At 42.8% G+C, this 19,755-nt stretch overlaps 1 protein-coding gene across 3 annotated transcripts in view; it reads left to right on the top strand.

The window, feature by feature from the left end:
* The window catches only part of STOX2 (storkhead box 2), a 113,657-nt gene that overhangs the window by 11,929 nt on the left and 81,973 nt on the right, over positions 1-19,755 (top strand). Inside the window, exon 1 of one of the 3 annotated variants that reach the window (XM_055081149.1) lies at positions 6,697-7,883. The exons of the other annotated variants lie outside the window; for them this stretch is intronic. Coding sequence (XP_054937124.1) covers positions 7,709-7,883 — 175 coding nt within the window. The 5' untranslated portion in view covers positions 6,697-7,708. Of the gene's footprint in view, positions 1-6,696; positions 7,884-19,755 lie in introns of those variants that run through there. 3 annotated transcript variants of the gene reach the window in all.

Below are 19,755 nucleotides of genomic sequence, written 5' to 3'. Positions count from 1 at the left end.
GATATTGATTTGGACTTTTCCAAAGAAGGTAAAGAGAAAAAGCCTCTTCCAAGGTGATGGTTGAGCTGTGTGTTTGTATGCGTTTGCGTGTGCAATAAAACGAGTATCGCAGAAACGCGACGTGAGGAAGGAAAGCTGGGAGGCTAAGGTACATCTTTCAAGGGCAGCCCAGTGCCTTCTCTCCTCCAAATCAAGTGCACGTTCCTCCCTTGGTGAGTTTTAAACCCCCTGGAATCTCAGGTCAGCACGTCCCCCTGGGCCGCGGAAAGGGAGTGCCACACTTTGGGATCCGCTCTTCATGTGTTAAGATTTCAGCAGCTTTCCTTCTAGCAGATGGTTTAGCAGCAGGACTCGGGGCTCTGGGATGACAGCCTGAGCTGGGGGAGGAGAGAGGGTTTTCCCTCCTCCGAAGCTTTCAAAGCTGCCAGCACCTCCGCTTCACCTCACTGCAGAGACAGACACGCCGACCCTGGCCAGCCGGGATTTGGGAAGCCAAAGCATCCCGTCTTCGACACGCTGCCCCTCCCCAGTCCTCCCTGCCTGCAAGTCCTGGGGAAATAGCTCAAGAAGAGCCTCAGGTATTGATATATTAAGTAGCTTGCCTTATAGGGTTGCGGCCGACTCACTGAACTTCAAAAGCCTCCTCTCATTCTAGAGCCACAGGATGACAAAAGCCTTGGCTTTTGCTGGTAAAAGCATGGTTTGGGGAGATGGCAGATCCTGCCTTCCCGTACGTTGTACCCTCCTTGGTGTGGGTGGTTTCAACATGTGGAGAATTTCCAAGAACATTTGTTCAGGATGCCAAAGGCAGGGTACGTGATGGTGCACCGTCCTGAGCTGAAGGGCCGGAAATGGAGGTTTGCACTGTCAGGTGCCGCCGGCGGGGGGCAAGTACCTTCTCTCCGGTGAAGCTGTGCAGAGCATCACTGAGCTGGGGCTGTGCTGAGGGCCTAGGAGAGCTGTGGTCAATCCTTACACAGCGCTGCGTAGACAGGCCCGGGCAGGTTTCTCTTGGGCCTGGCGGTGGGAAGCCGGAGGTCAAAGGTCCTGGGCCATGAGCACAGCCTTCCTCTGTTGGTCTGAGGACATGCTTCCAGTCAAGATAACAGAGTTCCCGTGTGCTCCTGAAATGTAGACACGTGAAGAAGGAGCCTTTTACCCCCAATTCACTTCCCCCGCAGGGAAGGGAACCAGTGTCTGTGGGGCATGTACTTGGTACCGGCCAGCGCGTGAGAATGACCTCTTGTAGTCTCAGAACAGCCCTGGGAGCCAGCCGCTAATGAATGTCTGAAACGTCACGGACGACAGCACTGAGATTTTACCCATGCGTACACACTCACACACACGTACACTTGAAATCTGGTATGTACTCGACTCTCGGTCTATATGCCACTTGTTAGTAAAATTAACGTCTTATTTTTATGTGAACATTATTTTCTTTCACTACCCCAGTGGCTCATCTTGCACTTGCCCTAAGGAGCTCGCTTGAGAGGCCTGGCTTGTCCCGAGAGGAAAGATTTCAGAGTTCCCTGCCTCGTCTAAAGAGTCTCACCCCGAATATTTGCGTATGTTACCGGAAAAGAATCTGCTCTGCCAGCTGATGTTCTGAGAGTTACCTTGCTTTGCCCAAAGAACAGCAGCCTCCTAAAACCTGGCAGGGCGCTGGGGGGCGTGGGAGGCTATTGCTGGAATCGTCCTGTGCTGCTGTTTCTTGCCCTTCCTCTTCTTATCACGCTGGAGGGGGTGTCTCATCCATCCGCTGTCCTAATTGGCCCGGTGTTATCGGGGAACTGTCTGTCCTGCAGTGAACACCCCTGATTCTCGGAGGAGATGAAATCGTTGGGCTTGCACAATTCCTAGGCACAAAAGGCACCGGACAAGAACATTGAAACCTCAAATGGAAAGAAGTCCCCCCACCTAAACATAATTTCATTCGTTTGTAAACCATTTTCTTCTGCTGACTCATTCTCTTCTGTACGTTTTCCGTTAGGAAAAACTGAAGAAACATGAGATTTCGTGCCGTCTGACTTTTGCCATCTGTTGTAAGAGTTTACACCGAGCAGTCACTCTGGGCATTGCAATAGGCCGGGGTCCAAAGAATGGAATAATTTGACAGTACCCAGCACAGTCATTTAAAATAATGCTATCGGGGGTCAAAAAAGGAGTTATATGGGTCTGAATGGTATAAGATAGAATTAAGCCCAAGGTAGTCAAGACAATAATAAACTAGGAATTTTGGTGGATATGACTTTAAAAAAGTGTCGATAGTTAAAATGAACTATATCTTTGATAAGAGTCAGTTAACTGGTTTAGAACACGTCAGATGTGTTTTATAAAATCTTCGATTTGGGGGAAAAGAAAAAAAAACTGTCCTTGTGATTTGCCCATAGGAGGGTCACTGAGAAAGTCCTTTACAGTTTCTCCTAGCTTTTCAGTGGTCAAGGAGGGTGAGTTCAGTAACCCATGGCAATGGAATGAATGTGAATAATATGAATGCGTAATCTCCATTTAGTACTTCGGCTAGTAGGGGGACTTGCAGAATTTAGCACCTGCATAATCCTTGGAGTATGTAATATTTAAAGTAATACGAATACAGGAGCAAACTCCCATTCTTTAGAATATTCAAGAACACTCCCAAAGCTTTATGATATACTGTGTATTTTCAAAAAAAACAAAAATTGCTTTTAGACACTACGTAATAGTTAAAAATTATATCTCTTCTTAACACACCCCCCGTTTTATGGCTAGTTAACTAGCGAACGCTTAAAATTCTCTATATACTAGACTTTAAAATACCAAACAAATATAACACAAAGTTGTCAGCTCTTACATTAAAAAATGTAATTTATGGTTTCTCTGTATTTTTAACTTTAGAATCAAGGCACCAAAATAAACTCACAGAACGAAAAAGGTCAAATTTACTTGTATTCCATTTCCGAGGATTAGAATTTCTTAATATTTGCGTAACGATTGTTTTAACTTCTTGTTGCCAAGAAGGCAGTCTGGGAGAGATTTGATTAGTAAACCGCTTCCTTAAAGAAAAGGGTTTTAACACTGTGCAGTAAACTAAGTGTATGGAAATTACATTCATCTGAGCTAGAACTTTCACAAATTCACTGTGCTCTGCTGCTGGGGGGAGATGACCCCTCAGGTACAAGAAGTTACATAAGCAGACTCATACTGTATTTGTCCTTTCGTGACTGGATTATTTCACTTAGCATCATGTCCTCAAGATTCATCCACGTTGTAGCATGTGCCAGAATTTCCTTCCTTTTCAAAGCTGACTAATATTTCATTGCACTGGTGGACTACATTTTGTTTATCCATCAGTTCATGGACACTTGAGTTGCCTCCACCTTTTTATGAACTGTGAATAATGCTGCTATGGCTATCGGTGTATACAAATATCTGTTCAGTTCCTGCTTTCAGTTCCTTTGGATATATACCCAGAAGTGGAATTGCTGGATAACGTGATAGTTTTATGTTTAATTTTTTGAGGACTCGTCACGCTGTTTTCCACAGCAGTTGCATCATTTTACATTCTCGCCAACAGTGCGTAAGAGTTCTGATTTCTCCACATCCTTGCCAACACGTGTTCTTCTCTGTTTTTTCTTTTCTCTTCTCTTCTTTTCCCTCCCTCCCTCCCTCCCTTCCTTCCTTCCTTCCGGCCATCCTAATGGATGTGAGATAGTCTTAGTCATGGAGTTTAGGAGGTGTAGATATTCATAGCTTCACTGGGCTCCAGACATCTTTCTTTTTGGGAAGGTGAAAGGAAATTGGAGTGATCTCTGTGTAGTTGTCTCTCACACAGAGAAACAGGATGAGTGTTGGAGCCTTTCTTTATAGGAAGGTCGCAATCCCCTGGTTAATAAGCACAGTGGAAGGTAAAGGTTGAGCTAATACAACAAAAGGGTTCCTGTTGTTTATGTTTTTTATTTGAATACAGTGTTCTTATTTTTTCCCCCAAATGAGAGACAGACTTCAGTATGGGTGAAGTTACCACTAATTCAAATGCTATTCCTGTTTGTAGCATGTGACAGGAGACCCTGCTGTGAGATGTAAAGATGTGAGCCCTTCCCCTCGGGTTGCTTAAAACCTAGTTGAGAGCCTGGCATCTCCTTGGTGGAAAGCTGCAGAAAGCAAATGTGGGACTTGCGAAAAGTCACAAGTTCCCGCCAGGAGCTAATGAGGGGGCAGCATGAAGTTGTGGTGCATTTGGCAGTATCGGCCCTGGGTTGCTACTGTCCTTGCCTTCTAGATATCCTCACCTGATGCAGCCACAGCAGGAACAGTCCGTGTAGACTGAGGCGCCCAGACACCGCCTGTGGACCAGCGTTGAGCTCGTTCCTTCTGCAGAATCATCCAGGGAGCCTGTTAAGCAGATACACGTCTTGGCCTTATTCCTCCAGTGTTCAGATTTGTAGGTGTGAGATGAGGTCCAGAGTTCTGTGTTTTTAAAAAACTCCCTAGGCAGTTCTGATGGACAGTTAGGTGTTGGTAGCCACTGATATTGCATTCCTCGCCCAGGACAAGGAATGAATGAGCCTTTCTGTTCATTCATTGACTTATTCACGCACTTCCTCTCACGTATAGCAAACGGTACCCAGTGCTTGTGTGAGGGCCTGAACAGAGGACTTGGCTTTAGAGAATGACCGTCAGTTCTTGCCTTCGCGAAGCCCACAGTTCCTGGAGACACGTGGGAAGCAGTGGCAGCATGCTGTAACGCAGGGTGGGGGAGCTGAGTAAGGGGTGCTGGGGCACCGCAAAGCAGGAGGGCCTCATGGAAACCTAGGACCCAGGAAAGGACTTCAGGAGAGCTGCACTAAGCCCTGAGTCCCCTGAAAGGTTTGGTGGGAGCCAGCCACTCGGGGAGTGCGGCTGGCAGGAGAGAGGCTGAAGAGAGGAGGCTTCACGTGGGCACACCTCTCCCTTTGGAAGCTAGTTGGGGGTGGTAGGAGATGACGAAGGGAGTAGAGGCCACGATCTGGAAGGATCTTACATTTCAAACTGAGGAGCTGTAGTTGCATTCTGAAGATAATGAGTCACAGAATTATTGGGGGGATGCTGGGATTTGCATTAGAGAGAGATCATCCCGGCTCAGGGGGGAGGATGGACTGAGGAAGAAGTCGATAGGAGGAGAGTGGATACAGGTATGCTCAGGAGGGTAACAGGGTCAGAATACCGAGGAATCTCCGGCTGATGGCGTCTTTCTCCTTCCGGAAGCGGGAAGTCGGCCGTTGGCTATGAGAGGTGGAGGAAGTGATGGACAAGAAGGTGACGTTATGATAGCTGTGTTGGTAGTGGAAGGAGGGGTGTGTTGGGTGGACTGGTGAGCAGCTCGAAGAGGCCAGCTGAGGCAGAAGACCATGAATTTGTGATGGCATTTAGTTTTAAAGTTAAGTTGATTTGACTGAGTGTATTTTCATGACTAGTGTTCTTCAATCTGAGTGCAGAAGTGGAAAAACCAGATATTCGGATTTTTCTAGGCTTGGCACTTGGCCAAAGCAGAAGGATGCAGAGTGATAAGGAAGTTGATCCTTTTCTCCCTTTGAGTGAAGCTGGAGCCAACGTGTCATTTGGAGGCGTGGTCTTGATGGTGTTCAGGAAGGTGATCCGTGGTTTCTGCTTTATCTTCTGGATAGTTGTCTGAGGATGGTATTCTAAATACTCAGAAGGTGAACTCAAATTAGGCAGAAATACGATAGGCAAAAATTTGAATCTTGTTCCCAAGCTAAGTTGTCCAAAACTCACTTTTAAAGTTGTTTCAAGAATAACTGAAATCTGACTATGGTATCGCTAGGAATTTTTTCTTGAGAACCGTTGGTGTTCTTTTCTAGCTCTAGTCAAGAAAAATGGATCATCTAATTAGGCCTTTGTCAGGTGGAACTTGCCATGTATATAATGTTCCACACTAGACAATGTAATAAATATAACTAGGACTAGAATTGCACTAATTTGGGATAATTAGGAGGAAAACTTGTCTAAATACGTGAAAGCCTTAAATCTTATAGAATGTTTAATGAAATGGAGTCATTACTTTCATGTCCTTAGGCTATCTAACGAATGGATAAATTACTTATAATTAGCATATCAATTGTTGCCATATAAGAGATTGCTCCTTTAGTATTTGAAAGCAGGTTATTTTTCCCTTCTTCAGAAATCATATGGTCCCTTGAAACCTTATTTATGCCACTTATTTGTACAAACTAAAGATGACCTTCAGCCTAACTCTATTCCATAAACCCCAAATGCCAAATTTGTAGATTTCAAATTAAAAGCAAATTATGTCTTATGGGAGGACGAGATAATTCTGCGTCCTTAAAGACATCTTTGGTCTTTTGCTTTCTTTTTAAAAAGAAATATTTCTTTTTTTTTTTAACATCTTTATTAAAGTATAATTGCTTTACCATGGTGTGTTAGTTTCTGCTGTATAACAAAGTGAATCAGCTATACATAAACATATATCCCCATATTTCCTCCCTCTTATGTCTCCCTCACAGAAGTTCTAAAATTTCATAAATAATACATCATAATCATACATATAACATAGATGTTCAAGATTAATTATTCAAGATAAATTTAAAAAAATAAAATTAAGAAAATGATATCCAAATAAAAATAAATAATAAAAAAAGTTAAAAATAAGTAAAACATTCAAAATGATAAGTAAATAAATATCCCAGAAGAAATAAATAATAAACATATTGTTTTCCCTAAAGAATACTTAAGAATTCCTGATGATAATGTCCTTCATTTATTGAGGGCCTCTTAGATGCCAATTCTATTCTTTCATTTAATACGACGACCCATCCTATGAGGTTGGTACTATTATTATATCAATTTACTGATGAGGAATCTGGGGTGGAACATTTCACAGCTGATAAGCGTCCAAGCTAAGTTTCAGATCCAGATATAAGTTTTCTTAGTAAAAACCTTTAGTGTGTTATCCTCCACCTTACCGTTAGAATAAAGCAAATGATGTTTTTAACCAGATCTGTAAGAGAATTAGGAGATGGAAACTGGGCAGTGAGTAAAATATCAGCGTACTACGAACAGGGGAAAAGTGGTGTTAGTGCAAAAATGGCAGCGTGGCGTAAGGATCGGAACATCGTGAGGAGCGTTATTCACTGGACCTTGATCTTTTTTTTTTTTCTGGCCAGTTACCGATTCTTTGCGCACACTGGACTTTTCAGTTTTTCTGAATGCAGAGTCGACATCAGGTACTGACTCCGGGCCCAGGTTTGGGAGAAGGCTGCCCGGCTTTGGATACAGGCTCTGCACGTAGCCAGCTGTGCAGCCTGGCCTCTCGGTGTCCCTTGTGTAACATGGGGTCGTAATAGCACCTACTCCTTGAATAGTTCTGAGGATTAAATGCCTTAATACATGCCTTAAAACCTTGAGAGTGGCGCCTGGCATGTAATTTGTGCTCAGTAATAGTTAATAGTTATTATTATTAAGAATAAATATATGGTCTGCGTATAGCAATAAGGAGCTTTGGGTCTCTAAAAAGGGGTCATTTATTTCTGAGAACTCTACCTTTTTCTTAGAGGTAGGAAAGGCTTCACTGCCAGTTCCCAGAATCCTGCTGACCCGCGGGGAGCACTGTAACATAGTGGGTCTAGAATAGATTGGCTTTGCAGGATAGACGTGGTGCTTTTTCCAGTACGTGTGTTACTGATCTGGAAGCAGCAGCTAGGACTTAATAGTCATGAGGTTGCCAGCTGACAGCTTTGACAAGAGGCAGGAGGGTGCGTGTGCACTGGTGCCACATCCTAATTTATTGCCTGGTTTTGCCCTTTCTGGGACTCACCCAAGACGGTGGCGAGCTGCCATCAGTCTGTTCTCTCTGCTTCCTTTGGAGAGACCCTCCCTCCTCTCTGCAGGTAAGCGAGCAGACCCCCCCCCCAGCCCAGCAGGCCACGGGCTTCCCTCCACGTCGCTTAGAATGTCACTGGCCTCCGTGCCCCTCCCTGCTGTTGACGACGGTCTCGCAGAGGCTGTGATGGGGCCGGCGTGGCAGTCACGGTCCTGCAGAGAGAAGGCGCAGCTGCAGGTGTGCTCCCGGTTGGCTCGAGGCCCGAAGGAGCCGCGGTGCATTATTTCAGTGCTTCTGTCCTGCATTGTTTGCTGACCAGCGCTGTGGCAGCTTCTTTCTCACAGATTCGTTTTCAGGTCAGGACATCTGTCTTAAGTGCATTTGTTTCTTTTACCTCGGTTAGGAAGGGGAGTAGCTCTGACCACGGGACACTTTTGTGTCTGGTGTTGCCTCCTGTTCCTCACTGCATCTTCCCGGAGGTGGCCACTAAATGCTCATAGCCCCAGTTGCTGCGTTTATGTGCAGAAGAGAAGCTTCTTGGGCTGAAAAACAACAGTAATAAAACACATTCACATAAGGTTACTTCGGTGCCTAAAGGAGTTTGTATTTTGCCCTCTTGAGATCCTTGAGAAATTTGTATTTCAGGCGGAGAATACTATGGGGAGGAAAGCCTTGTGTTCAGAGACTTAGTAGAGATTTCAGTTATTAATGGGTGATCGGGAAGGAGGTCTAGATTAAACCTGTAATTTTGCTCCGCACAAACGTTACTCACGTGTCCTGTCAACGTGGATGCGGACCGCTAACGCCGTGAAGACCCCTGAGCCTGTCACCAGCGTCCAGCCCCCTGGGGCTCTTTGGTTCTATTCTCAAAGTTTCTGAGACAAGAGGGAATTAAAAACTTGGCTTCATTTTGGAAATGGTCCTGAAAAGAACCCCAGCCACTACTTTTGGTGATAGGAATTAGGAGGAAATGAAGATGTCTGAGAAAGCCATAGTTCTTATGCAGAGAAAAACAAGCTTTGGATAAAGTGTAAAATACAAAATTTGGTGATGGTTTGGATCTGTGATGTAACTTAAGGCCAGAAAAAATAACTCCTGTAACCATCTCGACAGTGTACTCAGATGAATATATTTTAACTGCTGTCTTCAGTTTCATACACACAATCTTTGAAGACATAAAGAAGTAACTTAACGTTTTTAGTTACTGGAAAAATTACATGGAGTATAGTCATATCCAAAAATGTAGAGATTTGCTGACGTCTTCGGACCTATTCCTTACTAACGATTAGTTTCTTTTGTACAGCATATAGGGTGAGACCAAACGACTATAGAACTGAACCCTGTATATCAAGTAACTAGCTATAATTAAATTCAATACTTTGTGCTATTTTTTGATTCTGTGGTGACATTTGCCTTCCCTCGAAAAACCCAGTACATATTTAGATACAAATGTTTTAGGAATTCAAGGAAAAGAATGGCCCTTGGTCTGGTGGGTTTAGAAGAAGTACATATTCTCTCCTTATACAACATTAAGTGCAAATAGGTTGGGACATTACCTATCTGAGCGTACCTTTGAGGTGGAATTTCTGTCAACAACCGATTGTTGCGTATATTTCAAGTATACTAAGTGAGACTGAGAAAGTGATAGAATCTCTGGTCATAGTCACACCTGGTTCTTCTGAGTCTTTTGGAAGCATTAAAACCAAATGAACAAAGAGACTCTTTCTAAGGGTTCATAAGTCTCACTTCACCCCCCTCACGTACTCCAGAAAAGGCCATTTAGCAGCACTGGATGGTGGAGGGCCAAGGCGTTGATGAGCTTGTAGTGAAATGCATTTCTGAGATGACAACACCTGTCTTGTTTGCACTATGGCCGCTGACTATTTTTGTACATCTATTACAACTGATTATCCTAGCTACATAACTTTTGTTTTTAAGAAGGAAATTGGTTTTCAGTATTCATTTTTAAAGCTTAAAAGAATGATAGAAGCTATATTTCTTTCCTTTTTCTTTTTTTGGAGGAAGAAGCTATACTTTTTTATGTCATCCATCAGTATTTCTGAAAACCTGGTTCAAATATTGACCCAGATCTACAGTGTTTTCTTTCTTTCTTGCATGATAATCCAGGAAACATTTGTGGCTTCTATGGATGTCTTCAAATCAGAGAGCCTGAGCTAAAGCCACAGTAGAATTTTCTATTGGGGGATAATGAAAGTGTCTTTATTAGGATCAAAATAGCCTTTAAAATATTCAATCTAGGGCTTCCCTGGTGGCGCAGTGGTTGAGAGTCCGCCTGCCGATGCAGGGGACACGGGTTCGCGCCCCGGTCCGGGAAGATCCCACATGCCGCGGAGCGGCTAAGCCCGTGAGCCGTGGGGAGAGGCCACAGCAGTGAGAGGCCCGCGTACCGCAAAAAAAAAAAAAAAAGGAAATTCAATCTAGAAACTAGAGTTTGTTGTTGAAGTGACTGTATTAAAACCAAACCCTAGCTTGTTTAGTAACGTTTTCTTTTAATTTCCTAAAAGATCTTCATTTATCATCTACTACAATATATTCCTTAGGAAGCTACCTTATTCCTGGTACTCTTCTGTTGATTTATTCAATGATCTAGTGTCTATACACAAGCAATATTTTAGGTGCCAGGAATCTAAGGATGGTAAAAGACACAGGCTCCTGTTCTCATAGAGTCTGCAGACTATTGGGAAAGAAAGGAACTGAAAGAAATTCAGTATTCCTTGGAAGGTAGTGTCCAAGGTAAGGAGAAGCAGGAACTGAGCCCGAACAGTCCGACAAATCAGAAGAGCATTGTACTATACAATTTATCATCCAAACTGGAATGCTTGGGCCAGGGAAAGGGGCACTATTAATAAACACACCAGAATAGCAGGCAGAAGCTGCAGCTCTCCCATGAGACACATGGTTACCCTACTTATAGAGTTAAGGAATTTGCATGTTATTCAAGAGGCAGTCAACAAAGAGCCACGGAAGGCTTTTAATCTAGAAAGTGATGTAGTAAAACTTTGATTTGTGGAAGGCCAAAGGGGAGGCGTGGAGAGCAAGTAAGGGCTGTTCCAGGGACCCAGGCCTGAGAAGGGGACCACTGGGAGCTTATGATGACAGCAGAGAGGCAGAGTGGTGGCCAGACCTAAGATGCACTCTGGAGACCCAACCGACAGATCTTGGTGATGGATCGGATGCGGCAGATGAGCAGGAAGGGGGGAGTCGAGGGTGGCCCCCAGGTTTCTGGGGAAGAGAGTGACGTCGTTTGCTGAGATGGCAGTGGTGAGGGGGCAGGTTTGGGGTAGGGGCGTTGGTGAGTTCCGTTTTGGATGTGTTGTGTTTGAGGCACTTATGCAGATGGACAAGTAGAGATGTTTGATGGACATTTTTTCTCTTATGCATTAACCTGAAAATCAGCCTGCATAACATACTAGTATTGTTACGTATGGTTTTGATTCCCCATCAAGACCTTGAGCCCATAGATTTGCCTTGTTTTCCTCAAGGAATCATGTCAATGTGCAATAATCTATTCCCCATTTTGAGCCTTGGGGGAAGTAGTATGGCGAGTGTGGCTGGTCCTCTTGAAGCAACTTAAAGATGACTGTGAAAAGAGGACCCCAGCTTCCTACAGCAGCGGTGTTTCTCAATTGCCTGTCAGAACTGTGGAAGATGTGGGTGTTTCTGCAGCTTTAGACTTAAAGAAGCGTCCCACGTGAGAGCTCCTCATTTGAACAATGTTTATACCCTTTTGCAGAATACTACTTCAGAAATACCTAGTATTTACAAAGCACTTATTCTAAACAGCTTGCCTATATTTTCCCTTATATCCTTAGAACATACGTGTGAGTTTGGCAAGAGGCAGACATACACTCTAAGTGGCAATGAAAAATATGGCAATGCTTTCTGAATGTTTTCTTGGTTAGTGTTTATATTATCCTAATATGTACTTTTTTTTTTTTTTTTTTTGCGGTACGCGGGCCTCTCACCGCTGTGGCCTCTCCCGTTGCGGAGCACGGGCTCCGGACGCGCAGGCTCAGCGGCCACGGCTCACGGGCCCAGCCGCTCCGCGGCACGTGGGATCTTCCCGGACCGGGGCGCGAACCCGCGTCCCCTGCATCGGCAGGCGGACTCTCAACCACTGCGCCACCAGGGAAGCCCTATTTAGGCTCAGCGGCCACGGCTCACGGGCCCAGCCGCTCCGCGGCACGTGGGATCTTCCCGGACCGGGGCGCGAACCCGCGTCCCCTGCATCGGCAGGCGGACTCTCAACCACTGCGCCACCAGGGAAGCCCCCTAATATGTACATTTTTAATGGGCGTCAATATAAAGGTTTCTCCTTAAGCTCGTGGAAGATTTCAGAAGCAGAATATCTGTTCTGCATGCAACATGTATTTGAATTTGTGGACAGAACTATCATACCTTTCCCCAATGTATTTTATTTTTTTTATTTTTATTTTATTTTATTTTATTTTTTAAATTTTATTTATTTTTGGCTGCGTTGGGTCTTTGTTGCCGCACTCGGGCTTTCTCTAGTTGCGGCGAGCGGGGGCTACTCTTCGTTGCCGTGCGCGGGCTTCTCATTGCAGTGGCTTCTCTTGTTGTGGAGCACGGGCTCAAGGCGCGCGGGCTTCAGTAGCTGTGGCTCGTGGGCTCAGTAGCTGTGGCTCGTGGGCTCTAGGTGCGCAGGCTTCAGTAGTTGTGGTGCACGGGCTTAGTTGCTCCACGGCATGTGGGATCTTCCCGGACCAGGGCTCGAACCCGTGTCCCCTGCATTGGCAGGCGGATTCTTAACCACTGTGCCACCAGGGAAGCCCTCCCCAATGTATTTTAAATGATAGTGATTAATTTTAAATTTGATACTGGACATTTAGCAAAAGACATAATTGGGGATGGTTTCTTAAGCATGTTTAATCTTACTGAAATTAAAGTGATTACATAAAAATCTGTTTTTAAAAAGGGGGAGTCTTATGTCATTGTACCCAACTTGGGTATTCCTAATGATTTCAGCTTTGAACATGGTAATTAAAAATGTAGTATCTCCTCTTTGGAAAAGCATTTATTATTTATTTACACCCCACCTCATTCTCCCTCCCCCAAAAGGATTTGAAATGTCTTAGGGAGATATTTAATATAATATGATTTTTAAAATTTAATAAATGGAAAAATTGACAAAGGGAGAAAGAATAAAAGTAGAAAAGTAAACTGAAGGTAGGGTGTCCTAATTCACGAAAAGAGGATATAGTTGCTGGAAGCGACAAGAAAGTCAAATCTGATTCCATCCTATTTAAAGATTAAATATAAATACCAAATGTAAAACAGATAGCTAGGGGGAGTAGCCGCAAGGTACAGGGAGATCAGCTCTGTGCTTTGTGTCCACCTAGAGGGGTGGGATAGGGAGGGTGGGAGGGAGACCCAAGAGGGAGAGATGGGGATATATGTATATGTATAGCTGATTCACTTTGTTATACAGCAGAAACTAACACACACACCATTGTAAAGCAATTATACTCCAATAAAGATTTTAAAAATAAAAATAAATATGATATTTAACTGAACAATCACTGCCCCTCCCTCCTGAATGCCCTGCCCCATCCCCATTCTCTTAAATCAGGATCAGACTTATTCGGCATTTTGATCTAAGTGTATAATCATCTTTTATTTTCCTATAGTCTATCTTTTATTTCTGTCTCCTTTCCTGACTTATCTAGTTATACAGCAGTTAGTGACAGAATTACTTAAAACAACTATCCAGATTCTTTTATTTAACAGTTCCTTAATTTAGAGCAGTAGTTTTCAACTCTCTTAGCCTCCACAGACCTCCTTTTTTTTTTTTTTACAATAAATACTTTGGTGATGCTTCTGGGAGACCCAAGAGGGAGAGATGGGGATATATGTATATGTATAGCTGATTCACTTTGTTATACAGCAGAAACTAACACACACACCATTGTAAAGCAATTATACTCCAATAAAGATTTTAAAAATAAAAATAAATATGATATTTAACTGAACAATCACTGCCCCTCCCTCCTGAATGCCCTGCCCCATCCCCATTCTCTTAAATCAGGATCAGACTTATTCGGCATTTTGATCTAAGTGTATAATCATCTTTTATTTTCCTATAGTCTATCTTTTATTTCTGTCTCCTTTCCTGACTTATCTAGTTATACAGCAGTTAGTGACAGAATTACTTAAAACAACTATCCAGATTCTTTTATTTAACAGTTCCTTAATTTAGAGCAGTAGTTTTCAACTCTCTTAGCCTCCACAGACCTCCTTTTTTTTTTTTTTACAATAAATACTTTGGTGATGCTTCTTTTCCTACCAGAAATATAATCTTACCTACATACATAATTTCAAAAGAATAGATTTGTTACCTAATTGTAAAATAAGTGGGGATAAGAAGAAGGTAATTTATAATAAAATAATGTTTTGTTAATTACAAAAAAAAAAAAAAAAACCCAATTTTTAAAAATATGTAAATGCTTGGAGAGGGCCACACTGGAAACTATGATGAAGTCGTCAGATGCCTGGCTCTGTCAGGGGAGTCACCACAAGTGCAAAGGCAGCTGATCCAGCCGTGCTGCACACGTGGCTGAAACCATAATCGCCATGGCCGTTGTGGACACAGTTTTCTGAAATGAGGACTAACTCAAGGCAACATTTCAAACAAAACAGGGTTTGTTCCACGTCCAGTTATAATCCTGGAAAATTCAACGTTTATTAAAACTGCGTGGAACAGTTTTGTGTTAACATGTAGAATGGAGTTCTAAGTGCAAGTAATTACAAATAAATATTTCACACCGTGGATGTCCCACAGGACACTGGGGAGGTACACGCAGGAACATGTGTTCCGAGGGTCTGCCTTGTGCACGGCAGAACGTCCAGCATCCCGGGAAGCTCGAACACCGAAGCACAGTGACACTCTCTCAAGCCTGGTGGCAAACAAAACGCCCTCTCAGATGTCCCAGACTCCTCTCCTGGGTCTCACCCTGCTGAAGGAGAAGCAGAGGAAGATGAAGAAAGGCAATGACAAGTTCGTGTTTAGGGCTGTCTTTCCCTTAGGCCTGGAATGTAGCATTTGGGGATCAACTCCCTAGAGAATTGTCGGAGTGACTACATCCGTCTACCTGTTCCAGAAAAACAGGAAGGGATATTGAGGTGTGAGAGGCACAAAAGCGGGGTGAGCAGTCAGAGGCAACGCATAGGAAGGGCAGAACAATTTGGTAGCTCGGGGAGGTCAAACCAAACCGAATCCCCGGCACTTGGTAGCTGCGCGATCTGGAGAAGTCCTTTCAAACTCTCTTAGCCTCTTTCTTCACCTGTAACACAGCCACTTATGCCTCATTTATAGGGTTGATATGGGAATTAATGGGATGATAATACATTACAGTAATTGACATTGTGCCTGGGACCCAGCTTGTACTTCAGATCTGCTGGCTTTCTCTGCTCCCTTCTCCTCCAGAGATTTATAATAATGCTGTTTGCCTTTCCGGGCGGTGGCGGGAGGCGGGTGGGGGTGGGGCAGGGGGATGTATGAGTAATCTTTCGCTGCAATTTTTTCTAGGTGCTTAATTTTTAAGCTCTTAATTTTTAAGGTAGAAAACCTGATAGATGGTACATTATATACCCTGAAGCATCCTGAATTTTGGTTGAAACAGACCCTCTGCATTTTAGATGTGGATTTTACACTTCAAAACATATCTTGGAGGAAAAAAAAAAGTTATTTTTAAATCACAGAAGAAATACTTTGCTGTAGGAACTTCAAACATTACCCTTGTAAATAACCTGAAACATGAAATCTTCATCACCCCAATGCAACTTCCTAAGGGTGGGCAGCTACTATAATAGCATTTAAACTTAAGTTACTCCTTCAGTATTCCTCCTGGTTTTGGCAAAGCCTGCTCTTCCTTCTGGAGTCTTTCTGTGCCATGTTTGTGAAACTTTCTTACCTGTCCTGTTGAAGCCATGCTGGTATAAAATGTCACTCTGATCACTTCAGCCCAGCTCTTCTGTGTCTATAGGGCTGTAATTGATGTATTTCTCTTTGTATTTCTCCTGTAAGGGTTTTGCATACTTTTTTTCTTTCACAGTGGATCATGAATTTATTGAGTGAATCCTTTTATTCTAGTGTGCTAAGTTATTGCACTTTATTGTAAGCCCTTATGGTGGTGGTGGTGGTTTTGTATAAGAAAGTTGTTCAAAAATGGAAAATACAGACCAAAGCATTGAAATTGTGATTATACAGGAGTATTCTGTAGGCAGAACTGTGTCAGAAGACCATAAGTGAAAAAACTAGATTGTGAGAAACCAAGAACTTTGAGTACATTTAATCATAAATAAGTTTATTTAAAGGAGAAATGCCAGGTGCATGGAGCTCTTTGATATTTAGAATTTCCAGCCCGCTTGTATTCCTAGAGGTACCATATAAACGTTTGGTGCTACATGACCTTTGGTCTTATTTCAAACTTCATGCAGTATTATCTGCTGTAAACACTTATATGTGTCCTGTAAATGCTGTGTCACCTTATTTCCGTTATAACGAATGATTGAAAAGAGTTTTATAAGAATGAACAATCCTTAAATGTAATTTTGTGACCGGAGGATTGATGCTTTTCGGTATGATGAGTCGTCTTTACAAAGGCATTATCTTATTAATTTTCACCAACTCTGAAATAGGCATCATAAGTAAGGAGGGAAATAATCATGACATTATCTTGAATTTACACATGCATATATTTTTATGGACTCCAAGCAGTGCGTGGGTGTCTGATGAACAGTTAAAGCATCCCTTGATGGGGACTCTGGTGATTTCCATTCCATTTAATGGACATTCACTGGGCTTTTCTTTCCCTGGGTCATGCCCTGCCTAAGAGAAATCTTAGTAACATACAAAGAAAATCCCAAACACATTGAAACTGGTTAATGTGCATGATGGCTCAGTTGAGATAAAAACCTGCCATTTAAAAATAATTATTAACCCAGAATTCTCCTAGTTAATTTCAGTTCCCCATTTAGGCATAGCTTTCTTGAAAGGCTGTAATAAATTCTTCATCTGACCTGAAGGAGAGAATTTACAGTGGAGAGAAAACTGTGTCTTCTCGCCTTACTTCCAGCGCACGGGGAAGCCATAAGCCCCTTCCTTTATTTGCCTGGGGATGTCAGCATTGGTTTGAGAGCTACTCAGAGTGGGGTTGGCAGATAGGTCCATGAGGACTTACATTCACAAGCTGAGAGTAGGCATGTCAGGTGTACCTCCATAAAGCTAAATTTTTTTTTTTAAAGAAATACTCTTCTTTTGAAGGCAGAGCTAGAAATTTTGTTAATCAAGGTAATCTGAAACATAATCTTGCCTCTTGCTATATACATAAGTTTTTATACCTTAGTTTGTGAGATACACTCCTGGAAGACTATGTGATAAAAATATAAAACTATCCATTACCTCCAAAAGTTTCCTCCTGCCCTTTTTATTTACCGTCATTGTGTGTGTGTGTGTGTGTGTGTGTGTGTGTGTGTGTGTGTGATAAGAACGCAACATAGAATCTACCCTGTTGGCAAATTTTAAGTATACAGTACAGTGTAGTTAATACTTTGGGTATTATTCTGTTCCACGGGTGTACACTTATCTCCAAAGTTATCGTTGTGTATATCAAACGTGTACAGCCTTTTGTATGTCAATCATACCTCAGTAAAGTGGTTTAAAATATATTTTAAAAAATCGAGAGCAGCATCTAAAAGCTGATAGCAGTTTGATGTTTCAGCAACATCCAAGCACGTTATTAGCAGCCTGTCTCATGAGTCAGGCATGGTGTGAACTGCAGATGGTGTGTCCTCGCTGGGACGCCTCATTTTAAGATTAGCTTCTCTAACCCAAAAGGCTATAAAATCTGGAAACCATTTATTTTGTTGGTAGACGATTTAAACCTGGCTCTAACTTTACTGGATAAATTGCTGGCGTCGACTACTGATGGAGGATTAAAGATGAGTTTTGAAAATTCAGCATCCCTGGCTTTGAGTAAAAGTTAAAAAAAAAATCCCAAGCTTGCTGAATTGTTTTAAAATTTCCATTCCCACTAACGTACCTTTTGTGAGACTGGTTTCTCTACTATGACTGTTATTAAAACAAAAAGTTTTAATAACATTTTAGAGATGCATTATCTCCCGCAAGTAGCACCGCCATCCATCCAGTTTAGATTAGAAAATTAACAAGCAAGCAGCAAGCTCATTTGTCACATTAAAAACTTTATAGATACACTTAGTTTGTTCAGGGTGTGTGTGTAGACATTTAATATGGGGAATGCTATTTCTTCCATAAATTTTGTTTCATCACAATTACAGAAGGACAGAGAATTACAAGTATAGTAGCATTTCTCTAAATGAATTGTCTATGAACACACTTTCAGCAATGTGCAATATTTGTAAGTCTTTTTCTCCTGTGATTTATTTGTTCTGACTATACTTATTGAAATGTAATTTTATGTCTGTCTGCATATAGTGATAAAAATTGGGGAAAAAAAGAAAAAATTGGGGATTGCTTTTTTTGTCTTTCATTTCATTTTTCCCCAGAAATTCATTTTTATTATATTTTGCAAAAATATCCTTTGCCACAGATAGTTTGAGAAGTGCTGGTATAATGAATCCATCTGAAGTTGAAGAAACAAGCAGACGTTTGGTTTGTAAGCTCATCTTAGAAACACTCCTTTATATCTAGGCATTCTGGTGAATGCTTGTACATTGTGATTTTCCTGTGACATGCAGGGTCCTCATCATTTTTTCTATTCTTTTAAAAGAAAGAGTGTTTTCTTTCCATTTAATTTCCCATCCCTTTGTTTACAGTAGAATTTGTTTTATTACCAAAGTTTGCTCTTTCAACTGCTGTGGCTTCTGTGTGGTAGCTTTGGTCTCTAAAACTCATTATGACCTTGGAGACCGCATTCTGCCTAATTTTAGGATGATTGTTTTGAAATGTATTTTAGATTTTTTTCTAGCCTTGAACAGTAACACCAGTTGTTACGTTATATTAGCTCTGATTTAAAATGCTCTTTTGGGGGCTTCCCTGGTGGCGCGGTGGTTGCGCGTCCGCCTGCCGATGCAGGGGAACCGGGTTCGCGCCCCGGTCTGGGAGGATCCCACATGCCGCGGAGCGGCTGGGCCCGTGAGCCATGGCCTCTGAGCCTGCGCGTCCGGAGCCTGTGCTCTGCAACGGGAGAGGCCACAACAGTGAGAGGCGCTAAAATTGGTCAGAGTCAGCTCCTTGGTACATAACAGGGTAGAAGACTGCTTTTGGATTTTAGGCCTAAGGTACCAAACTTAATCATTTGGTACCTTGGGCCTAAGGATGGTGTATTGGTTTCCTAGGGTTGCTATAGCAACGTACCATAAACTGGGTGGCTCATAACCATAGAAATGTATTCTCTCACAGTTCTGGAGCCCAGAAGTCTGAAACCAAGGTGTTGTCAGGGCCTCACTCCTTCCTAAGACTCTAAGAGGTGAATCTTTCTTTGCCTCTTCCAGCTTCTGGTGGCTTCAGGCTGTCCTTGTCTTGTGACCCCAATCTCTGCCTCTGTCTTCACACAGCCTCTCCTCTTCTCTGTATCTTCTCTTCTGTCTCTTGTAAGCACACTTGTCATTGGATTTAGGGCCCACCCAGCTAATCCAGGATGATCTGCTCAAGATCCTGAATCGTATCTACAAAGACCTTTTTCTAAATAAGGACACAATCGCTTGTTCTGGGGGTTGAGATTGAGCTATATCCTTTTGGGGGCCACCACTCAATCCACTACAGATGATAACAGCTTTTTAAATAGTTACTGAGCATCTCTTTTTTTTTTTTTTTTTTTTTGCGGTACGCGGGCCTCTCACCGTTGTGGCCTCTCCCATTGCGGAGCACAGGCTCCGGACGCGCAGGCGCAGCGGCCATGGCACACGGGCCCAGCCGC

This window comes from Physeter macrocephalus, chromosome 20, assembly GCF_002837175.3.
Source record: "Physeter macrocephalus isolate SW-GA chromosome 20, ASM283717v5, whole genome shotgun sequence".
Classification (NCBI taxonomy): Eukaryota; Metazoa; Chordata; class Mammalia; order Artiodactyla; family Physeteridae; genus Physeter; species Physeter macrocephalus.
The sequence above is the reverse complement of the archived record's forward strand: the minus strand, read 5'-3'. Positions and strand labels throughout refer to the sequence as shown.